At 38.5% G+C, this 23,291-nt stretch overlaps 1 protein-coding gene across 4 annotated transcripts in view; it reads left to right on the top strand.

Annotated features, from left to right (window-relative positions):
• The window catches only part of ANKRD44 (ankyrin repeat domain 44), a 341,805-nt gene that overhangs the window by 124,409 nt on the left and 194,105 nt on the right, over nt 1-23,291 (top strand). For all 4 annotated transcript variants that reach the window (XM_055122139.1, XM_055122137.1, XM_055122138.1 and 1 more), the window contains exon 2: nt 8,625-8,708. In XM_055122139.1, coding sequence (XP_054978114.1) covers nt 8,625-8,708 — 84 coding nt within the window. The remainder of the gene's footprint in view (nt 1-8,624; nt 8,709-23,291) is intronic.

Raw genomic sequence — 23,291 nt, 5'->3', positions numbered from 1 at the left:
CTTATAAAAACTTCTATCTTAGGGCCAGAAAGATCATTCAATTGGCTGGATCCTGCTTTGCATGTAGGAGGCCCAGGTTTGTTCACAGCATTGCATGGTCCTCTGAGCACTTCCAGAAGTGACCCCCAAGCACCATGCAAGGAGTTGCCCCTGAGCACTGTGGGGTATGACAACACCAAAGGTGCTCTCTTGCTATGATATACTTCCACTGCATCAGAGAAAGCACTGGGGGGTGGGTAGGTTCTAATCCTTATTCAGTTTATTAGTCAGTAATTAAAAGAATTTAAATAAATTATAGTTTAGATTATATGATTGCAATACTGTTTTAAGTTTATAGCATTATAGTGTACAAAATTATTGTACACAGTCACCACCAATGTGCCCATGACCGTCCACTACTGTCCCTAGATCACTTCTAGTCTAGTTTTCATTCCCCACATTTTTCCCCACTGTTTGTTGATAAATTGTGCAATCCAAGGCCAGTGGTTTGTCATTGTTCGATATTATCTATTCCTGTGAACAGATTTAAAACATGACGAAGGCTACCCTAAATCAGAATATCAGTTCAAGGACACACACATAAACACACACACAGGCACAGGCACATACACCCAGACATACCCACACATCACAAATCGTTTCATTATTCTGTACCTTGTTCTGTATTTTTTAAAGAGACTTTCCCATCTCTTATTTTGTTCTTAGATAGATGAACATGTAAGTACTTGTCTGTGAAAGTTTTGAGCTTATTAACTCAAAGCCAACACAGTAGTTACTAGTTTTATTGAGAGAAACCACACATTTACCCCTGTAATAGGGATACTACAAGTATTCTGCTATTTCGTAAGTGTATCTTATAAAATTGTGATCACAAATCCATTTAATAGGTGAGTTAGCTATAATTAGGATCTAATCCTGGTTTAGTCTGATGCCTTTATTTCCCTACTATGGAAGAAAAGGAGAGGTCGCAGGTCTGCAAAAATCAGCTTTGCCTCCTGACTTCAATATAACCAATACTGTTATTTCATCATTTCCTTTTACCTAACCTTTTATGTTTAACTAGTAGCAAAGTTGACATAGCTGGATTTAGTTTTTCCTGGGGTTAGCTATCCTCTGTTGAAGGTGTTAAAGAGTTAAAGAGCATAAGACATAGCCAAGGAGGACATCAGGATAGTAAAATGAAGGTTCAGAATAGCCTCAAAACTGGTCTTTTAGTTACTCTCTCAGAACCAATGCCTATACATTATTTTTATTTTGGAAAAGGTTTTATAATAAATCAGTTTCTCCCTTTTCTGATTAAATGTGATCCTGTTTTTAGTTAAGATTAAAGTTACTAGTGACTTCTGGATAGAGTTTTACAAAAGTTTTAAGTTGTTTAATTTTTTTTTTTTTGGTTTTTGGGTCACACCCGGCAATGCACAGGGGTTACTCCTGGCTCATGCACTCCGGAATTACTCCTGGCGGGGCTCGGGAAACCATATGGGATGCTGGGAATCGAACACGGGTTGGCCGTGTGCAAGGCATACACCCTACCCGCTGTGCTATTGCTCCAGCCCCTAAGTGGTTTAATTTTTCATGGTTGGAAATCTTCCAGATACTTACAATGTTGGCTGTAAGCAACACATTCAGACTTTTACAGCAAAGAATTTTATGAAAACTCAGTATATTTTTTTAAAATTTTATTTTCATAAAGTTCTTTACCATAATGGATTACATTCGATATTTTGACACCAGTCCCACTACCATTTTACCTTTCCACTACCATTATTTTGATTTTTCCCGTGACCAATCATACCTGCCAAACAAGCAGATGGTAGATAATTTATTTTGTATTGCTTATTATGAATAGCATAAGATGTCACACGGCTGCAAGAGTGGCTGGGTACTCCTAGAATTCTAAAATTTTAGATAATTAGGGTCTGGAGAAATCTCTGCAGTGAGCTGCTTGGTTCTGAGATTCTTTTGTGTGTCTCTGGATCATGGTCATTAATGAGCTTAAATAGCAGCCAGAAGTAGTTCGTGGGTGTGACATTCAGGGTTACATGGGGTGGGGAGATGGGAAGGACTGGCTCATCTTCTATCCCTTGAGGCCTGGAGTTTGCAGTCACTGATCGATCCTGGGTACCTGGGCTTTTCATTGGTTTCTGGAAATTGGTGGCTGCCAGTATACCTAGGGCGCAGGTGGAGGGATGATGCCTGCTCCCTTCTGAGGCACCCCAGGGACTAGCACAAGGTCCAGAGGCATCTCTGCAGCGACCTGCTTGGTTCTGAGCTTATTTTGTGTGTCTCAACTCAGTATGTTTTGTATAATTCTAAATGAAAATAGATGCTGATTTTATGATCATTATCTTTCTGTGAGGTAGCGAACTTCTCTCTAAGTAAAGAGTGATCTACATTCAGAAAGCTCTTAATGGGGTCATTTCAAGCAGATCACACAGGCAGTACCCATGTGAATAGGGCTAGCAAGTCTTGCCCATTAAATCTAGTGACTTGAACACATTTTTATTATCCTTTTGTAAAAATGAAAGTACTGGCTCATACAAAATTCACTTGTTACCTAATGAAGTGTTTCAGCTTGTTCATATAAGTTGATAGTTTCATATGGTTAGATTGTTGCTGCATCAACTATTAGCCACTAATGATATGCCCCCATCTTGTTTTAATGACATACTATACCCAGAATACTTAAGTATGGACAGATGTTCAGGAATATCTTTTCTTTTCTTGGCCTTTGATTGATTCCCAGCACCCACTTCTGATTAGAATGCAAGATGTTTTCTTTTAGACTTAAAGTCTTTAATTATCCAATATAATCAGAAAATGACAAGCAGCACACTAGGAATTTGGAACAAGATGCTGGAGCATCTTCTTGGGCTTCTTACCATTTACTGTAGTTGCAGATGCCCTGTGACAGCCTCTATCACTCAGCTTCTCTTCCAGAGTTATATTTTTGGCATGCAGTTCTGACAAAGGAAACCTCAAGTTTGCTGAAAGCAGTTTTAGCAAAAATCAAACTGGTGGTTTCAGTAGGCTTTTTTTTTTTTTTTTTTTATCTTTTTGTGGGGGTGGAGGGTGCAGAGCAGGAGGCCATCAGAAGTATAGCTAGTGTGCTTGGGAGGCCATCCAGGAGCTGGAGATTAAACTGGAACATTTTGCAAATGGGGAATGACCTCAACATGGTATGAAATCACTGCTCTAAAACTAGCTATGCTTTGCCTGTAGGTCCCATGATGGGCTTCCTCGTCCCAAGCCTCCTCCCACCCCTCCGTATGTACCAGTGATCAATAAATACCAAGGCTTCGTAGGTGTGGCCTACCCCTACATCCTTAGCCTGATAGCCTTTATTCTTAAAGTGATGACCTATCTGATGCCACTGGTAACTCTTTTGGAAAGTGGAATTGAGGAAATATTTGAATTGAGTTTTGTGAATTTGAAATGATTATTTTGACATCTAGTTTTTTAGATAGCTTTATTATTTCCTATAGTCCTAGGCTCCCCAAAATCAATAGGAACTCTTTTTTGTTTGGGTATGTGTATAGCATGTATGTTTCCTTATTAATGAGCCCTTCTCAGAAGTTTGAGTTCTTTTCACTCTTGAATAAATACTCCAAATACCTTGCTTCCCCTTTGCACAACCTGAACATTTGCCCTTGTCTCCCAGGTAACAAATTACCATCTTGCTCCCCCTAGTGGAACTGTACTACAAAGGTGAAGACTTGCGTTACTGGCGCATAATTGATTTAAGGTCTTAATTTTGGAAGTCAAGTATTTTCCTAATTTATTCTTAAAGACTGATCATGGCAGGCAGCAAGCCCTAGGAAATATATTTCAACACACTATGATGACAGGGCATTGGTAGTTGGTGATAATCCAAGACAAGGACAAGTCCTATCTAAATATTGAATCCCATTTGTACCATTGGTAAGATAGGCTTTTTCCCTCCCGAATTTACATGAGGGACCATGCCAGCTACACAGCACATGGCACTTACTTCTAGTTTAAAGGGCTGAGCCTTCTAAAAAATTTTCACTTTATTGAAGTCAAGATTACTATGTACCTCACTTAGGATTGTAAATTTCTTTAGGAAATGATTGTGATTTCATGATATTGGAGTATCTTTCTTTCCCTGCCACTATTTGTTAAGTATTTTTGTTATGTCACTCTTTATTTTACAACTTTTACCTTGGTTATGAGTTTATTTCTATTAACTTTGAACCCTGTTGCACACAAACCACTCCTCTTTAGTTAAATTAGTATTGAAATGTGAAAAACTTTCAAAAGAGATTCCCATCTATGACAAGGTCATAAGACTTTTCTCTTTCACAGACTTGTCTTCTCAAGTAAAGAACAAAGCTACAAAAGTTATAGTAGTTGCCAAATTAATGGAGAAGAGTGCATGTGCTTGGCACAAGTGAAAATATTTTATTTAAATTTTTTTTCTTGTTTATAATTTTTAAATTTTAAGTTACTGTACAATATTTGATTATATTTAATATTAAAACACCAATCCCACCACCATTACACCTTCCCACCACGAAATTTGAGATGTTTCCATCCCAAGCCCCAATCCCTACCCTGAAACATAAACGAAAGAATATATTTTGTATTGTCTGTTATGAAGAACTGCTGAACATGCTTACCAAAAAATGTTGATGTAGAAAACAGTGTGAAGATTGTTCTATTTTGGAGGAGCCATTAAGACATTCCATAGGATATCACTAACATTTGTTAAAGTTTGGGTGATGTGAGCTTTGGTATATATATCTGAAAATATGTATATATATCACTGTCACTGTCACTCACTGTCATCCCATTGCTCATCAGTTTGCTCGAGTGGGCACCAGTAATGTCTCCATTGTGAGACTTGTTACTGTGCATATATATATATTTCCCTCTATGATTTGTTACCTACTGTCTGAACCCCATCAAATATGTAATTATGGAAAATGGGTGGGGAGTCTTATGAGGTGTCCAGGAATATGTTCATTCGTACGTAAGGCTCGGCCTGAGTGTGTGGAAAGCGGCCTGGAGCATGGGGGTAGTTGGGTAGTGGGTCAGCTGCCGGGGCTGGGTCCCTTGAAGCGGAGAGGGTTCTCACCTCCCCCACTCTGGGGCGCCCTGAGTGAAAACAGCCTGGTGCAGAGTCTGGTGGCATGGTTATGGGGGCCTCATTTTATGCTCCCTTCCAGGAGAAGCAGCTGTAAGTTCTGGACAGTGACCTATGAGGAGATTATCTGGCACCAGCAGGTTACTTGTGGGTGTGACCTCTGGGTCACCAGAGACTGGAGAAAATGGGTATAGGATTTCCAATTCTGGGTCCTGTTGAGCCTAGAGTCCAAGGTCACAAAGTTCTACACTACCTGGGTTCCATGGGACTTCACAAGTGAAAGTATTTTAATTAGAATACCTTCCCTACCGTAGAATCATGCTATGGAGACAATAATTAGGAATGTATTTTTCAGAATACTTTCCTTTAGGATGTTTACCTAGGGAAAAATAAAACAGCAGATTTGGATGAAAACCGCAACAAAACAGAATGTCTAAGTGATCTCTGTGCATACTTTATTTAGTCTTGTGGAGCAGAAAAGAAGTACCTATAACATTAAAAAAAAAGTTACTTCTTGCTCAAGAGTTAGAGCAATTTAGTCTAAGAATTACATTCATGCAAATGCTCAGCTTTTGTTTAAGCAAAGTATCTGTGAAGTTCTTTTGAAATTCCATGATGCCTGGATTCATAATTATGACGATAATGATGTGTGGCAGCCATGTGACACCACTGGAGCCAAAGATGTCTATCTAGTAAAGCTCGGGTTTTGGAGAATAGACATTTTTCTGTTATTCCTCAGGAAGTGTGAGTTTTATATATGAATCAAGTGTGTATGGGGGCATATATACAGACATGTAGATACATACTTATGTGTGTGTGGCATATATATATATATGTACGTGTATATATATGTATATATATATATATATTTAAAATCCTGTGCAAATATAGGCAAGTACTTATGTGTATGTATACATGCATAGGACCACAGCATTGGAAATGTTACAGTAACTCAGTTCTTTTTCAGTGCATGCTGAGGATTCTGTGCACTGATGACAGTTCCAAAGTAGTGTGAGCAAGGCCGAGAGAAATGTGGGCAACTGTGCACATCACTCTCTGCTGGGTTTTCTGTGCATTGATAATAACCTTCCAAACAGGCTCTGGGCCCTGGCTTTTGGGGATTTGGGGAAGTTCTCCCAACTCACTCCCCGTGGAAGGACTCTGCTGGCATCCTTGTACGGCAGTTCAGTCAGGGTGCCTCTCCTTCAGTACATTCCAGCCATAGCTAGCAATGCTTGTCTTTCTTGAGAAGTCTGAGGACTGAATGAGGCTTAATATCTGCGTACATTCCTTATACTCATAAGTAATACATAACTGTGGTACATTAGTGACCGCATGAGTTGGTTCTTTCAAATCTTAATTTTCCACTGATGATTGAACACTATTAACACTAAAATATTGTCAGATTCTGTCTCTGTTTGTCATGTGATGATGGATGCATTTACTATTTGTTTTCTCTTAAGGGTCAAAAAGGCAAAAGAGTGCACACAAGCATTTGGCCACAAGCACAACAGATAAAAGAATTATGAAACACACAAACAAGATCCAGATATTTTTGTTGAAATTCCAAATCAGTGTCCGACTCTGTGTTGGACAGGAATGTGATGATGTGTGCCTCAGGACAGATAACCCAGAGACTCGGGCAGCAGGTGAAGGATTTTCTTGTCTTCAGATGAGAGTGGTCAACTGACACCAAACGGCAGAAACTAATACGCTTTCCAAAACTTCTTTTCTATTCCTTAATTGTTGAAGTTGAGAAGCTGTCTTTGAATTATGTACTTTATCAAGGAGAATTGAGAGAGCATTTTTTGGGTGGGGGCAGGTGGACCACCCCTTGTGGTGCTCTGGGGTTCCTCCCCAGTGCTGCTTGGAGGACCATGCAATACCAGGGATTAATGCCCATGTCTCCGCAGGAAAAGAATGACTCAACCCTTAGAATTATCTCTAAGCACTTTGAACCACAACAAAAAGTATATATATTTATTTGCTAAAGTCTGTATAGCAGAGGGAAAACTAAGGACAAATCACTTTAATATTGAAATATTTATCTGCAGTTTGATATTTTTAAATATAGTGTTTCCTCAGAAATCTTATATTTAAGATTATACCTATATTAGTACCTCTAAATAACAACTTACAACACTATGTCAAAGGCAATATGAAGGATAAGAAAAGAAATGCAAATTTACAGGGAGGACTCCAATTCTCTAAGTAGATGGCATAGGAAAAGAGAGGTAAAGACAGGTAATGCTAATAAGTTTGCCTTAGATCAGTGTTTGCCAATTTTAAGACAAAGAGTGTATTTATGGAGGAGGGGGTAAAGACCCAGAACAAAAGCCCAGAGTCACAGGCACTAAGATATAAAACCTAAAAATACAAATGAGCATCTTCAGAGAAAGGATCTGGGAATATTGTTTTAACAAGAATCTCAGGTGGTTCTTATGGTCAGACAAGTCTGGGCAATTGTCATCATCCATCTAATTGTCTATGAGGAATAACATATTTCAAAAGTGTGTGTGTGTGTGTGTTGTGTGTGCGTGTGCATGTGTGTGTGTGTGTGATACCAGCATTGTTAAAGTTTGGAAAAACTTTGTCAAATATTCCATATTGGTATCATCAAACGTTTCTTAATGAAAATATTTGTTATTTCTGTTGGGTTGTATATTTACAGAGGGATTTTCCATGCATTATATCATTTGTTCCTAGTAATAATCCTATGATGGACTGGGTGACAGGGGTAAAAGGATTAGAGAAGGCCTGCTTTGCATGTGGGAGCCCTGGGATTTCCTACCTGGTGCTGTGTAGTTCCCTGGACACCAATGGGAGTTGGTCCCTGCTTGTCCGCTGTCCCCCAAATACCTCCCAACCAACCAAGCAGAGCCTGTCTTTCAAAATGGGAACACGGAAGAATCATTTCAAGCATTTTCTAAATATTGGGAGAGGTGTTCAGAGGCCAAAAACATGACTGTGGATGTCTTCTTGGAGTGCAGTTGTTTGAGACTTCTAGGGAAATTGGCTTATGAGAGGTGGTAATTGACAGAGGATTGGATACACAAAGCCACAGATCAGGTCATTTCCTGGTTGAAGATTTTAAGGGTCTTTCAAGGATGAATTTCATATGGGTGATTTTCACCTCCTCAGGTTAGATGTGATTGTTGTTTTTTTCACATTGTATTATAGTTATGTCATTATACAACTATCTCCCTAACTAGACATCAAGTGGGGAAGGGTCTGAGCCATATTCATCTTTGCCAATGTATTTTTTGTTGTTGCTATTTTTGGATCACACCCAGCTGTGCTCAGGGTTTACTCCTGACTTGGTGCTCAGGGCTTGCTCATGGAGTGGCTCTGGAAACCATATGTAATGCTGGGGATTGCAAGGCAAGTACTTAGTTCCTATGTGCCAGTTTATAATTATTGAAAAACTTTTGGGGAACAAATATTCTAGTCACCAGTATCTTAATGTAAGAAGAGTATTTAGTTATTATTCTTATGAAAATTTCTACTGTATTTGCAGCCACCACTGGTCCAAGCCATCTTCAGCGGTGATCCAGAGGAGATTCGGATGCTCATTCACAAAACCGAAGATGTAAATGCCCTGGTAGGAGATGCCATGGTTTTTCTGTGTAGGCGTCTAAATCTGGGCTATGAACCTTTTTTCTTCTATGACCTCTTTGGTATCTTGTTGAAGCGTTAGCCTACTTCTTATAATACTGTTTTTAAATCCACAAAGTAAATTACATAGATTTGAAACAAAATAAATTATACTAAAAACCATTATCAAAATACTAAAATTAAAATGTGTGATATAATGATATATATTCTTTATGTAATTTGACATTTAAACAGCCAGATTCAATTGTCTAAGATCTTAAGATCTGATTTTCTGGTCACATTTCAAAATAGATTAATGGATATCATTAATATTTTTTATTATTTATTAACACTATAATATGATATGGATGTACTGTGATTTCTGCTTGAGACCTAGTTATTGCTGATAGTACTGACATTTGATAATTGTATTCATGAAGGAAGGCAACATAAACTACCCATTATAAGTTAGAAAAAATAAAAGTATATAAATGATCTTTTCCAAGTCTATGAATCTCTAGAATTCACACTCTCTGCAAGGGTTGACAAACTTTGGTCAATGATATAAACTGCCAGCTAACGATAGTTTTTTAAAATTTATTTATGACTGAAAAAAAATATCTTGTGACATGTGGAAATAATGTGAAATGCACATTTTGATGTCTATACTCAAAGCTGTTCTGGAAATATTATCATGAATTGTCATGCAGCAATAGTGGAGTTGAGAAGTAACAAAGAGTATGTGTAATCAAAAAATTCAAACTATTTACTGTTTTGCCCATGAGAAAAGTTTGCTGATCTTAGCCAAGTTTTATTGGGATCAGTGACAAACTGGGTGTCTTGTGTTCCCTCTGAAACTGTACAAAGTGTATGTGTGCGTGTGTGGGAAATACATGTTTCTCTGTGAAAAGGCATTATACCAAATTCTTAAATGTGTCTTTAGTCATCAGAAGAATCAGAGCCACTTGATCTAGAAGATCTTAAAAGCAACCAACCTGCAATGAAGAAAGGGAAAGAGTAGTCAATAATTTACCCTTTTATTAGTCTTCAAGACCTGGACTGAACAAGCAATTATATGAAGAACATACTACTAATTTTGTTAATGTGACTCAATTACCTAAATACCCCAGTCCATCAGGGAGAGGAAGTCTTTGAAGTGTGTAATGTGAAGCAGAAACAACAGTCGGAGTGAGGCACATGTGCAGTGGCAGAGGAACTGTGCTGTGGGTGATTTCTGTCTAGGTGGCATTTGTAGCCCATAGGCTGGAAGCTTTATTCAGAGGTTGGTCCTTGTTCGACTGGTGTGGCTTTTTTTGTTGTTATTGTTCTTTTCACAAAACTCTTTTGTCAGCTTTTCTTTAGCTGGCACTGAAAACAGGGCGATGTCTTTTACAGACATTTGTATAAGGTAAGCACAGATGAGGCCAGAGCCCAGACTGTTGGGGAAGGAAGTTGGGCATCTGTCCAGGGCCTCTGGGACATGCCCTGTACTTCTGAGCGGCAGCGAGGCCAGCCAGCCAACTATCTGGGGTTTTGATATCACCCGAATTTGCCCAGCCTGTTTGTGTCTGTTGCCCAAGTCCAGGCAAGCCCAAGGCAAGAATAATTTCTTTCCCTGATGATCATGAGCAAACAACTTTTAGTCAGTTTTAGTACTTAGTATCTTTAGGAAAGATTGTACTGACCTCAGAATGGCCTTTCTTTCTCCTTAGGGAAATGACAGTTGTTAGCTGATAGAGTTTAGGAGAGTCACTGAATTAATTAGTTAGATATTGAACTACTGTAATGCATAAGCTTATGATGGCACAGACATAAAGGCTTAGTTCTCTTATGAACATATTATAGGAGGGCTCCTTTTAGATAGGATCCAAATCAAGATGTGGATTTTCCCCCCCTTTTTTCAGTGTTTTGGGCCACACCCAGCGGTACCCAGGGCTTACTTCTGGCTCTGCACTTAGGTATCACTCCTTGTGGTACTTGGAAGACCATATAGGGTCCCAGGTATAGAACGGGGTAGACTGCACACAAGATAAGCGTATTATTTTTTTTGTTTGTTTTTTTGCTTTTTGGGTCACACCCGGCGATGCACAGGGGTTACTCCTGGTTCTACACTCAGGAATTACTCCTGGCGGTGCTCAGGGGACCATATGGGATGCTGGGATTCGAACCTGGGTCGGCCGCATGCAAGGCAAATGCCCTACCCGCTGTGCTATTGCTCCAGCCCCAAGATAAGCGTATTATTTCTCCAGTCCCTATTAACATGTGTCTTTTAAGTTCAACCCTGGGGATTGTTTCTAGTTCACCAAATCTGGAAAAAGCAAGCATGGGAGAATTTTATGGGACAATTATGGTATAATAACTTCTATTCACATTGCAAGAGAGAATAGGAAATTATTCTTACTGTAAGAATAAAAGTCAGGAAAACATGGTTAGCAATATTGGCTGCACCAAACTTTGAACTTTGCAGAATTGTAGGAAATTATGATGATATGATTGTGCAGTATCTTATTTATTCAACAATTATTTACCGAATTTAGAGCCTATGCTAATTCTAGGGATGCAACAGAGAGCTCTTAATGAAACTACAAGACAGAGAAGCCAGTGAATGAGAAATTACTCTGCCATGTACATTTGAAAGGGAAAATTCAGGGCACCAGGCACAGACTTAGGTTAACTACAAAGGGCTGACAAGAAGATGTGTAAATTGACAATGGACAGTGCTGTGGAATTTGTTTTTGTATTTGTGGGCTGTGGATTATGTGGCAGGAGGAAAAATGGAGTGAAGGGAGAGGAATAAATAAATAAATGAGTGGTTGAAAGAATGAATGCACAAACTCAAGGAGGGTCTGTGTTCCCTAGGCTAGTTCTATGGTTCTCTAGTTCATGGTTCACACCTATTTAGATCCTCTCACTGTTCTTTTTCGACCTCAGGTGGACATAATGAAAATTATTTGAATCCCCTGCTTGATTATCATTTATATTAGAAGCACTGAACTGTCATCTTTATGTCATACTTTACCCTTGCCAGCAAGATCTTAGGGATCAGTCATATTGACTGTTTTGTTAGGGAAGTAGGGGAATGAGTTAATTTGGGGGACGTGTGGTTGTTAACAAAGGCAGAGGGCAATAAAAAAATAAGGATTAGAAGTCTAAGTCCAAAGATTCCTTTCAGGATGTAAGAGGCTGCTAATCAGTATAGTCAAATGTCTAGGAGTGAAATAAATAGTGGAAGAATCCTTCAGTAATGGGAAATCTTTTTTTTTTTTCTACAAAGAGCCTTTTGGATATTTGTAACAGGTAGACAGGGCACAGACAGTGGATGAGAAGTGTATATGTCTGTCCTGCTAGGTGCCAGGATTCGACCACGTGATTTTGTGAGCCATATATGTCTCACAGGCTTAATGTTCCCTGATCGTACCCTAGATGGAAAACAGTATTTGTCTTTTATCTTTCTCATCTATTGCTTTTCTCTTTTTATCCTTGTCTAATTGTTTAATATTTCTCTTCTGCCTTGGGTTCGGATTTATTGGTCATAAAAATATAAATATTATTTTCCTTTTTTCTTTATCACTAGTTTCTAATATTGTAGAATTCTAGGGATATGAACATGTATATATTCCATCAAAGTTCTGGTGTCATCACACCACCAAAGATTCCTTCCTTTCTTCCTGTTCTTGCACCACTCACCTTTCTCTGTGGTCACCACCACAGTTGTTACTAAATCTCATTTTGTTTTATTGGCTCATGTCTCCCCTAACTCTCTTTCGATAGGTTGCCTATTTTGGGGTGTAAATACTCTTTAGCTAACTGATCTTGGAAAAGGGAGTTATTTCCTACAAGTAGTAATTATGAACAACCAAAACTAATAACACAACTCATTTGTACTTCTTTTATTATTTTCCACAGTTCCAATTCAATCTGCCTTCCCAGGCCTACTTCCTCTTTTAAGTTGCTCTGATTTGTGCTTCATTTCCCCTGGTGGCCATCTCTGCCTTGTCTAGTCACCTTTCCCTTAGCTCCCATAGTTCTTTTTTATATCAATATCTCTTTACTTGAGTTATTTATATGTATCTGCATTTTATTTTGAGAGAGTATGGCCATAGTGTTATTCATTCTCATCCACTCAGTTGTCCATCCAGTCCTTACACCACATGTTGAGAGGATGACTAAGCTCAACTTTGTTATTTATGTAGGTGGGTCCCATTTATGGTGGCCTATTTCTTATTTCTGCCAACGAGGACAAGTTGTTGAAGTATCAGCTTGATGTCGCAGGTCTCACTTATAAATTAGAAGTTTTTTCTTTTTATATGTAGATGGCTTGCAGGATCCATGAAGAATTAGGAAAAAGCTCTCAATTTTTGGTTTGTCTATCTTGTGACATTACAGCACTATATCTGTGGGTAAACAATAGCGTGCTATGAGAAATTCATTTAAATAGACCCAGATGTTGCTGGTAACTAGAACATTTGTAGAACACTTCATCAGACTAAGTTGAGTTTAAGACGAGGCTTTTCATTCAAAATAAATGCATAGATTCTGAAGTCTCCAATTTGAACTCAGTAAAGGCATTTGTGGATTATACTATGGCAGTGTGACATTAACAAACAGTTTTAGTGTGCAGCCTGGAGCAGGAACAGAGACAAATTGTTGCTTGTCAATTACAAGTGGAATCACCAATATTATGTGAAAGGGTTGAAGAAATTGATGTTTAGACTTGGAAAGGACAGGGAAATTTTATTTTGCAGTGGTTCAGACAATACTGAATTTAAAATAGATGAATTTCATGTCACATGGTTATAAGTTGTAGAAAATAAGATTTTATGGTAACCCCTTTAGTGCCCGAGAACAGATGACTGGTTAAAGAAACTTTGGTACATATACACAATGGAATACTATCCAGCTGTTAGAAAAGATGAAATCATGAAATTTGCATATAAGTGGATCAACATGGAGAGTGTCATGCTAAGTGAAATGAGTCAGAGAGAAAGAGGGACTGACATAGAATGACTGAACTCATTTGTGGATTATAAAGTAACAGAATGGGAGACTAAAACCCAAAGATAATAGAGATAAGGGCCGGGAGGATCGCTCCATGGCTTGGAAGCCCGGCCTCACATGCTGGAGGAAAAGGCAGCTGGGATGGAGAAGGGACCACTATGAATGGTGCTTGGATGAGAGATGCATGCTAAAAGTAGAATATAAACCAAACATGATGGCCACTTACTACCTGTATTGCAAACCATAACATCCAAAAGGACAGAGTAAAAGGGATTGTACCTGCCAGAGAGGCAGGGGGTGGGGGGATGGGGTGAGGGTGTCGGGAGGGTTACTGGGAGCATTGGTGGTGGAGAATGGGCACTGGTGGAGGAATGGGTACTTGATCATTGTATGGCTGAAACGTAATCATGAAAGTTTGTAAGTCTGTAACTATACCTCATAGTGATTCATGTAAAAATTAAAAAAATTTAAAAAACATTTTAACTTAAACTATGAGAAGTAACTTAAAATCTGGCTAAGGAAGTTCTGAATTATTTTGACAAGAAATAAGGTCCATAAAAAGATCTTTTGACCTGTGACTAATAGTGACTAATATAAGGAATACACATGACCCTTCTTTCCATTTTATTGTTAACTGTATACACAGTTTTTCCCTTTGGGTGATAGAGATGAACACCACTCAGTCTAAACTCTTAAATTGCAGTGGATTTTTAAATTCCCATGGCTATTTTATGTAATATGCAAAACTTTTACAATCGTGAAAGATAATGCTTTTAAGATTTGTGTATCCCATATGATACCAAACTCATGATGTTTCTTTCTTTAATTTTTCCTTTTTTTTCTTTGCTTTTTTGGGCTATACCCAGGCATACGCAAGGCTTTTCCCTGGCTCTGTATACAGGGATCACTCCTGGCAGGACTCTGGGAATCATGCATGGTGCCAGGGATTGAACCTGGGTCAGCCATGTGGAAAGCAAGGACCCTACTCACTGAATTATCTCTTTGGCCCGTTAATTCTTTCATAAAAAATTCACTAGCAGGTATGAACATAGACACACAATAATTATCTTGCCAAATAAAATTAACAGTAATTCCTCAGTGTCATCACATACCCAGGACATATTCAGTTTCATTTTGTTCCAGTAGACTGAAATATTTTGTTTTTATTATTGGGTTGTTCCCAAGTTGATTGTTTCAATATATTCTCTACAACAAAATGATTTGTGTGTTTGTAACCCAAACATGAAAGCTTATAACTATCTCATGGTGATTCAATAAAATTAAAAAAATGTCAAATTATTAATATTTACCCTAATTGAATTTGGCCCATATATATGTATATATGTGTGTACATATATATACATATATGTGTATATATAGAATCATTGTGAGATACAGTTACAAAGTTGTTCATAATTGGGTTTCAGTCAGTCATTCAGTGTTCCAATACTCATCCCTTCACCAGTGTACATTTCCCACTACTAGTGTCTCCAGTTTCCCTCCTTCAACTACCCCCAATCCAATCTGTCTCTATGGCAGGCACTTCTCTCTTTCTTCTCTCTCTCTCTCTCTCTCTCTCTCTCACTCTCTCTCTTGTTCTGGGTACTATGCACTATGGTTTGCAATACAAAGCCCCTATATATTCATGCATTTTATTTTGCCTTCTTTTAGAGTGGAAAGAGTTTATATGTAAAAATAATAGAATAAAATTTGAGGTGAAAGGTAAACTTATGTTGTCACAAACTATAGGAAAAAAAAGGGGAGAACATGAAAGGGGTAGTTCTTGATTTCTGAATTCAGGTAATGGTGACTGAGTAGTCTCAAAATCTAAGTGAGGAAAGACATTGGCATTAATACTCTATGATGGGAATTTTTATTTATTTAATATATTTAAAACATTCATCGTAGGATCAGAGAATAATGCAGTGGGTGGGGCACTTGTGCTGTATGCGGCCAACCTGTGTGTGATTCCCGGCATCCCGTATGGTTCCCTGAGCCCAGACAGGAATAATCCCTGAGCAGAGTCAGAAGTAAGCCTTGAGCACAACTGGGTGTGCCCCCAAATCAGAAAAAACAAAACAAAGCAAAATAAAACCCCAAAATTTTCATGGTAGTTTTGGTAACATCATTACTATAAGATTTTGATATTCAACTTACTGCAGCTTCACCACCACTAAGGTGCCCAAGACCTGGAATGAGGGATTTTTAAAAATAATTAAGACAGATTTCTACTAGTAAACATACTGTTTATTCATGCTATAGATGCATTTGTATACAGGTATTGCCCTATTTCCTTTAAAGCTGAAATATATACATTTTAAATTCATCCATCAGGTTCAAAAAAGTTGTTTGTTTGTTTTTGGACTACACCCAGCTGTGATCAGGGCGTACTATTGGCTTTGCACTCAAGGCTTACTCCTAGCAGGCTTCCGGGGGGCCATTTGTGTTGCTGGATATTGAACCTGAGTCAGACACGTGCAAGGCATGAGGCTGACCTGCTGTACTAGCATCTCTGGCTCCCAAGTTCAATACAATTTTACCAAAGAACGTCAAGTGATAAATTTGATATTTTTTTCTGAATTTTTCCTGTTTCTATTGCTTCAAAATCCCTAGGACAGCAGAAGTCACTGTCACTGTCACTGTCATCCCGTTGCTCATTGATTTATTCGAGCGGGCACCAGTAACGTCTCTCAGTGAGAGACTTATTGTTACTGTTTTTGGCATATCCAATATGCACGGTGGCGTGCGGGCTCGATACTCTTGGTAGCTTTCTGGGCTTTCCGAGAGGGGCGGAGGAATCGAACTCGGATTGGCCGCGTGAAAGGCGAACGCCCAACCGCTGTGCTATCGCTTCAACCCAGGATAGCAGAAGTGCAAACTATATATATAGCATAGTCTTTTTAGTTTTTAGAGTTTGGGGATTTTTTTTCTTAACTGTGTATGTGTGTATATATTACTTGGATTTTATTTTTCTGTTGTGGTGGTGGTGGTGGTGGTGGTGGTGGGATCATTCCCAAGTGGGCTGAGGAAGCGGGGCGGAAGGAGGTTGTGTAGGCAGGAGGAAAATAGTAGCACTTTTTGGCCAACAGGGTCAGTGGTTCAATGTGAGGGCCATAGGATGTGATGATGTTTGGGCCCTGTGGTTCTTGGGGTACCTGGGCCACCCCAGCTGTGCTGGGTACTTCTGGGGTCACCAAGCAGTACTTTGTAGATTATATGGCACCAGAAATTGAAACAGCTTGTTATATTATTTCCCTGCCCCATTTTGTCTGCTTAAACTAAAAAATTATTTTTTTGCTTTTAAAATATATTTTATTTTCATCTTTCTGTAGTTTTGTTTTGCTTTTTTTTTTCAATAAAGAATTTGTTATGGAATGAAGATCTGAATATTTTGTTAACTTAGAGAACAGGGCATTCTCTAAATTGGACAGAAGTAAGAAACTACTTGGAAGGGAGGCACACTCAGGTCCCAGGACTGATAAAAGCCAAGGACTGGTGGGGTGAGGACCCTTTTCAGCAGCTCTTGTGCTGCATAGGCCTGTGGACACGCGCTGTGGCTCAGACTTTGTAACGTGTTAAGAGAAAATACAGGAAATATCAAAATTGTTAAATGTTGAAATATTCAACATTGTTTAGGCCAAAGAAAACATATCTGTGCTCCAAATCCAGCCTGCAGGCTGCTGTTACTTGCTAACTGTGATGAGATCAGCAAATCTTCCAACAGTTGAGTTTTCTCTGGCCACCTGCATATGTAACTCTGAAGTTGGGCCTGAAGCCGAGAGCTCTGTGTTTTGGGTGAGCAGTGAGCTGTGTTCTCCAGGCCTGGACAGCACTCAGGCCCTCCGGCTGGGGTGAGGGAGTCGAGGTAGTCCCTTGCTGTTTGGGGAGGAGTATCTGTGGCCTGAGGGGAGGTATCTGTCTCTCAGCATGTGTCTGGCAATGTTCTCTTGTCCCATGTGCTGGGTACTGCCTAGATGTGGGCCTGTGGTTTGCAAGCTGTGGCCTGTGTTAGGTAGACAGTGATTCACGAACTCCAGAGAGCACCGAGTGGTGTCTTCATAGTCAGTTACAATGCATTAAGGCAGGTCTGGTTGGCATCATTCCTAATTATCCTCTGGGGGATGGATACTCGGCAGCTTAAGGACTTGTTTCTTTAGCACTGGCCTTGGAGATCAGAGAGCCGTACTCCCTGATGGAAAAATCTTTCAGAGGTATAGGACTTGCACCCTCTGAATAAAAGATATGAGTGTTTTGGAACTCAGCAAATATTCCAAGTAAAAGGACATTGGTATTATTTTGTAAGGATTAGACATTTTTTCTTTTTGCAGCACAAAGAAATATTTTACAATTTAAAAGAGATATTTTTGGGCTGGAGCAATAGTATAGCAGGTAGGATGTTTATCTTGCACGCGGCTGTCCCGAGTTCAATCCCTGGCATCCTGTATGATCCCCCAAGCATTGCCAGGAGGAGTGCAGAGCCAGGAGTAACCCCTGAGGATCGCTGGGTGTGACTCAAAAAAGCAAAAAAGAAAAAAATCCCACAAAAGCAAAAAAAAAAACCCCAAAAATTAAAAAAAAGAGAGATTTGCATCAATCTTCACACACTTTCCTCTAAGAAAACTTTTTGGGATCATTTTTAGCGGATTATTCATCACAAGCAATACAAAATAAATTACTTTGGTTCTGCTTTGGGGGCAAGTTTTGGGGTTTGGGATGGAAACATTCAAAATATGGTAGTAGGAAGGTGTAATGGTGGTGGGATTGATTTTTGAATATTAAATGTAATCGATTATTGTGAACAACTTTATAAAAATTAAATTATATTAAATAATAAAAGAGGTATTTTGAGTAGTTGAGTGTTAATGTGAATAGTCATTATATTCTTAGATGGAAAGGATGCTCAATTGTTTGAAATTGATATATAAATTTGGTGCAGTTGAATTGGGTAGTAGGAATTGGCTGGGGAAGCTTGACCAGATCAAATGTCCTTTGAGAAATAAACATGTGAAGAAACTCTCGAAAAAGACAACCAATAAGAGAATAGTTTCACCAAATACATTAAATTATAAAACTATGAAACTTTATAATTAAAACACTGTGTTATTGTCAGGAATAAGGAAATTAGTGGAACAAATTAGAATCTAGAAGTAGACATAAGTGTGTATGGAATGAAAAATAGAGGAAGTATTTTAAACCACCAGAATGCAATGGATTATTTAATAGATGGTGCTGAGACAATTGGCTAATAAAAGTACAAAGCTGAACTGCTATCTCATTTCTTCTACCAAGATAAATTCTAGAGATAGGGAGAAAAAAAGAAATAATGTCACACAACAAAGTAGAAATAGTTCTGCAATCTTGATGTGGAGAACTTTCTAAGCTAAAAGAGTAAAGTTTCTAAGCATAAATAGCCCCATTAAAATCCACAATTTAAAATACATCTGAATATATAATTTCCTTACAAACCTGCTTTTGAAGCTGCCATAAACAGGTTAAAAGGTACACTTACGATACTTGTAGTATAGGTTAAAAGCTTTTACATTCCTATGATACAAAGAAGCCTTACAAATTATTTTGAAGAAGAAAATGATGAGTGGGTAAGTATGTTAATATTGTATCTCTGAAAACTAAAGATGCCCCACACTTGTGAACTAGTGTTGCATCAATGAATTTATTTAAAAGTAAAAGGAAACCATAAACAAATAGGTAAGTAGCATACAGAGGCCATTCACCAAGGAACAATGTGTAAATAAGCAAAACATATAAGAAAACTTGTCTAGTCTTAACCTCATGGGAAGCCCAAGAACAGCCCTACCATGTCATTCTCTCCCTTCAGAATTTTTTTCTATTTGGGTCACCCCTGGTGATCAGGGGTTACCCCTGGCTTTGCACTCAGGAATTACTACTGGAGGTGCTCGGGGGACCATATGGGATGCTGGGAACTGAACCTAGGTTGGCCATGTACAAGGCAAACACCCTCCTCGCTGTCCCATTGCTCCAGCTGCCCCCACCTCCCTTCAGATTAGCAGTGATCTGAAAATAAGGTCTGGATAAAGTAAAGTGACACTCAGGCCTTTTGGGGGGAGAGTATAATTTGTAGGAGCCTTTAAATGTTGATGGGATCTCTAAACATTCTAGCTGTATACATCCCTCATCCCTCAGCACAGCCACACTACACCTGAGAATTTACCCTAAGGGAAATCATTGAACAATTATGTGCATAAATAAAAATGTTTGTTGCTGTGTGGTTTAAAATAACAAGCTTTGAAATACCAGTAGTTTCTTTCTCAAGTATATCAATTGTACTAATTCCAAGCTATCCTTAAAAAGGGTGATTTGAATCAATATTTTTCAGATATATTTGATACATAAGATCTTTAAGATAAATTTTTTTTTTTGCTTTTTGAGTCACACCTGGTGATGCACAGGGGTCACTCCTGGCTCTTGCACTCAGAAATCACCCCTGGCAGTGCTCAGAGGACCATATAGGATGCTGGGATTCGAACCTGTGTCGGCCGCGTGCAAGGCAAACGCCCTACCCACTGTGCTATCACTCCAGCCCCTAAGATAAATTTTTGAGTGAAGCAGTGAAGCAACCAATTCTGTGTGTATATAAGAATATGTTCCACAAGTCTAATTGTAATAAAATCTGACAATGGGATTTTTGCCTTTATCCTTATTTCTTTATTAATATTTTGAACACTGACCATCTATCTTACTGGAAATGGTAAAAACAAATACTTTTTTATAATGTACACAGAGAGCAATAAATCAGCTTCACGTTGTTCATATTTAGTATTTGGATATCACTATTAAAACAACCTTGTTGACTGACTGTAGGAAATATTTCAGTGACCCATTCTTTAATATACCACTGATAAATTGACAATTAGAGATATTCTTTTTTTAAAATTTATTTTATTGAATCACCATGTGGAAAGTTACAAAGTTCTCAGGCTTATGTCTCAGTTATGCAATGCTCAAACACCCGTCCCTTCACCAGTGCCCATATTCCACCACCAATAAAAACAAAAACAAAACAAAAACAAAAACAAGAAACATTATATATCCCATCCCTTACCCCCCAATCCCCCCCCCGAATGACTGATAATTTCACTTCCTTTTCTCTCCACCTTGATTACATTCCAGATTTCAACACAAAACTCACTATTGTTGTTGGAGTTTCAACACAGACTCACTATTTTTGTTGGAATTTATCCCCCAAGAATACAGCTCTATTGACAAGGAAATATTTGATAATAAGTTTTCCACTGATGAGAATGAAGAGATAAAAAGTCGCGCGGCCGCAGTAGCAGCCGCGAGATTTACAATTTCTGTATTATAGTAACTAAGTCCAGGGAGATTTAAGTTGGAAAATGAATCATTTCCCTTCCTGGAACAGCATGGAGTAAAAGCTTAGTTCACAGTCTGCATACATGGTTGCAAGCACTCGCTGGAACCCCAAGTCATAAAGCTAGCTCTGGTTCCTACTCGTTCCACATCCACGTGGCTGTGCAAAGGCATTGGCCATGCTCTGGCCCCGGCCCGAGACTGCCCAGGTGTCCCGCCAATTAGAGATATTCTTATCTTTCATTGTCTTATAAGGTTCATTCTCATGGTATTAGCCAGAGCCTAAGGAGTCAGCGGTAGAGTCTGTTTCATCTCAGTAATATTCTTTTCTTTTTTTAATTCTTTTATTGATTCACCATGTGGAAAGTTACAAAGCTTTCAGGTTAAAGTCTCAGTTATACAATGCTCAAACACCCATCCCTTCACCAGTGCACATATTCCACCACCAAGAATCACGATATACCTCCCCCCTTCCCCCACCTCCCCAGCCCCCCACCCCGCATGTGTAACTGGTAAATTTCACTTTACTTTCACTTTACTTTGATTACATTCAATATTTAAACAAAAAATTCACTATTATTGATTTGGAGTTTCTCCCCCCTAAAGTCGATCTGCTGAAAAGAAAGCATTTGGTAATTTGTTTTCCATTGCTGATCTCAGTAATATTCTTTTTTTCCTATGACCATGATTCCTGATTTTGAAGGAATTTCAGGGTTGAATACTAAGGAGTGGGAATATGAGTGAATATCTGTATAGCAATATCATCACATTTGTCTTGGGTATATTAACTATATTTCGTATTATAAATACTGGAAAAATAAATTAGTATGCTTAGTTTTGTTCACATTAATGGTCATGTATGTTTCCAGACCGCTTTTTGGGTTTATTTTATAATTTCTTTAATAGTGATGATATAATGGCTCTTTAAAAAAATTTTTATGGGCAAGAGATAACTTATTCACAAGGAAATTGGGATATAATCACACACCTGGACTATTTTTTTTAAAAAACATCATGAAATTAAAAGAATATAAGGAATTTTAGATCAGTTAGTTGTGCTTGTACTGATTTTTACCAAGAGTGTTTCATGTTTGGTTTCATATATAAAGATCTATGTAATTATGACAGCAGAGGATTTTCCAATTTTTTTATAGACACACTATCTTAGAAATGACTTGAAAAGAAAGAAATACAGGGAACGTAAATATATATATTATTCAATTCAAATAGGAGCTTGGTGTTGTAATCATTGTCCCTTTGCTAAGGTGCTGCTTAAAAGAACATTCCTGCAGTCTGGGATAGTTTGCTCATTGGTTTATTGATTTCTTCATTCATTCACTCATTTCTTCCTTACTTCCCTTCTTCTTTTGTTTCATCTCTCTCTTCCTTTTTCCCTTCCTGGGACTTAAATATGCTTTATCTCTAATCCACTTGAGTTTCCCGAGTGTGCTCTCTAAAGTCATTCTAAGTGTAACTTACACAGGTCACCTTCTCCTCCAGTCTCCCTTCTAAAATCCTTCATAACTTTCCCCACTCTCAACCGCATATATTTACACTTTCTGATATAGCTCTTTCATGAGCATACCTTTTAAGTCCCATGTGATGCATTTTATTCATTGACACACATAAACCATATCAGTCACCCTCAAATGCAGTAGGTATGATGTAGGAAAAAGAGCAATGTGCTCAGACCCAGGGCAGAAGTCTTGGTTTCTCTGTAATCCTGAATAAGCAGAATACTCAATTTCCTATGTATAAAATTAGCACAATAATAAAAAATTTATAAACTTATAGTTAGACAAATAGAATGATACACACGTTCAGGGTTAATTTTAGCTGCATTAGACAGATAACCACTGGGCTGGAGCGATAGCACAGTGGGTAGAGCGTTTGCCTTGCACGCGGCTGGCACGGGTTTGATTCCTCCGTCCCTCTCAGAGAGCCTGGCAAGCTACCGAGAGTATTTCGCCCACACGGCAGAGCCTGACAAGCTACCGGTGGCATATTCAATATGCCAAAAACAGTAACAAGAAGTCTCACAATGGAGACGTTACTGGTGCCCGCTCGAGCAAATCGCAAATCGATGAGCACCAGGATGACAGTGACAGTGACAGACAGAAAACCAATAATGTAAAACAGTAGCTCTTAGTAAAATAGGAGTTTATTTTACTAAACTATATTGGTTTTGAGTAAAATACAAGTAAAAACCAAAAAGTCCTGTGATGGGTTGTGCAGAATGAAC

This window comes from Sorex araneus, chromosome X, assembly GCF_027595985.1.
Source record: "Sorex araneus isolate mSorAra2 chromosome X, mSorAra2.pri, whole genome shotgun sequence".
NCBI lineage: Eukaryota > Metazoa > Chordata > Mammalia > Eulipotyphla > Soricidae > Sorex > Sorex araneus.
Note: the sequence above shows the minus strand (reverse complement) of the source record. Positions and strands in the feature narration are given on the sequence as shown.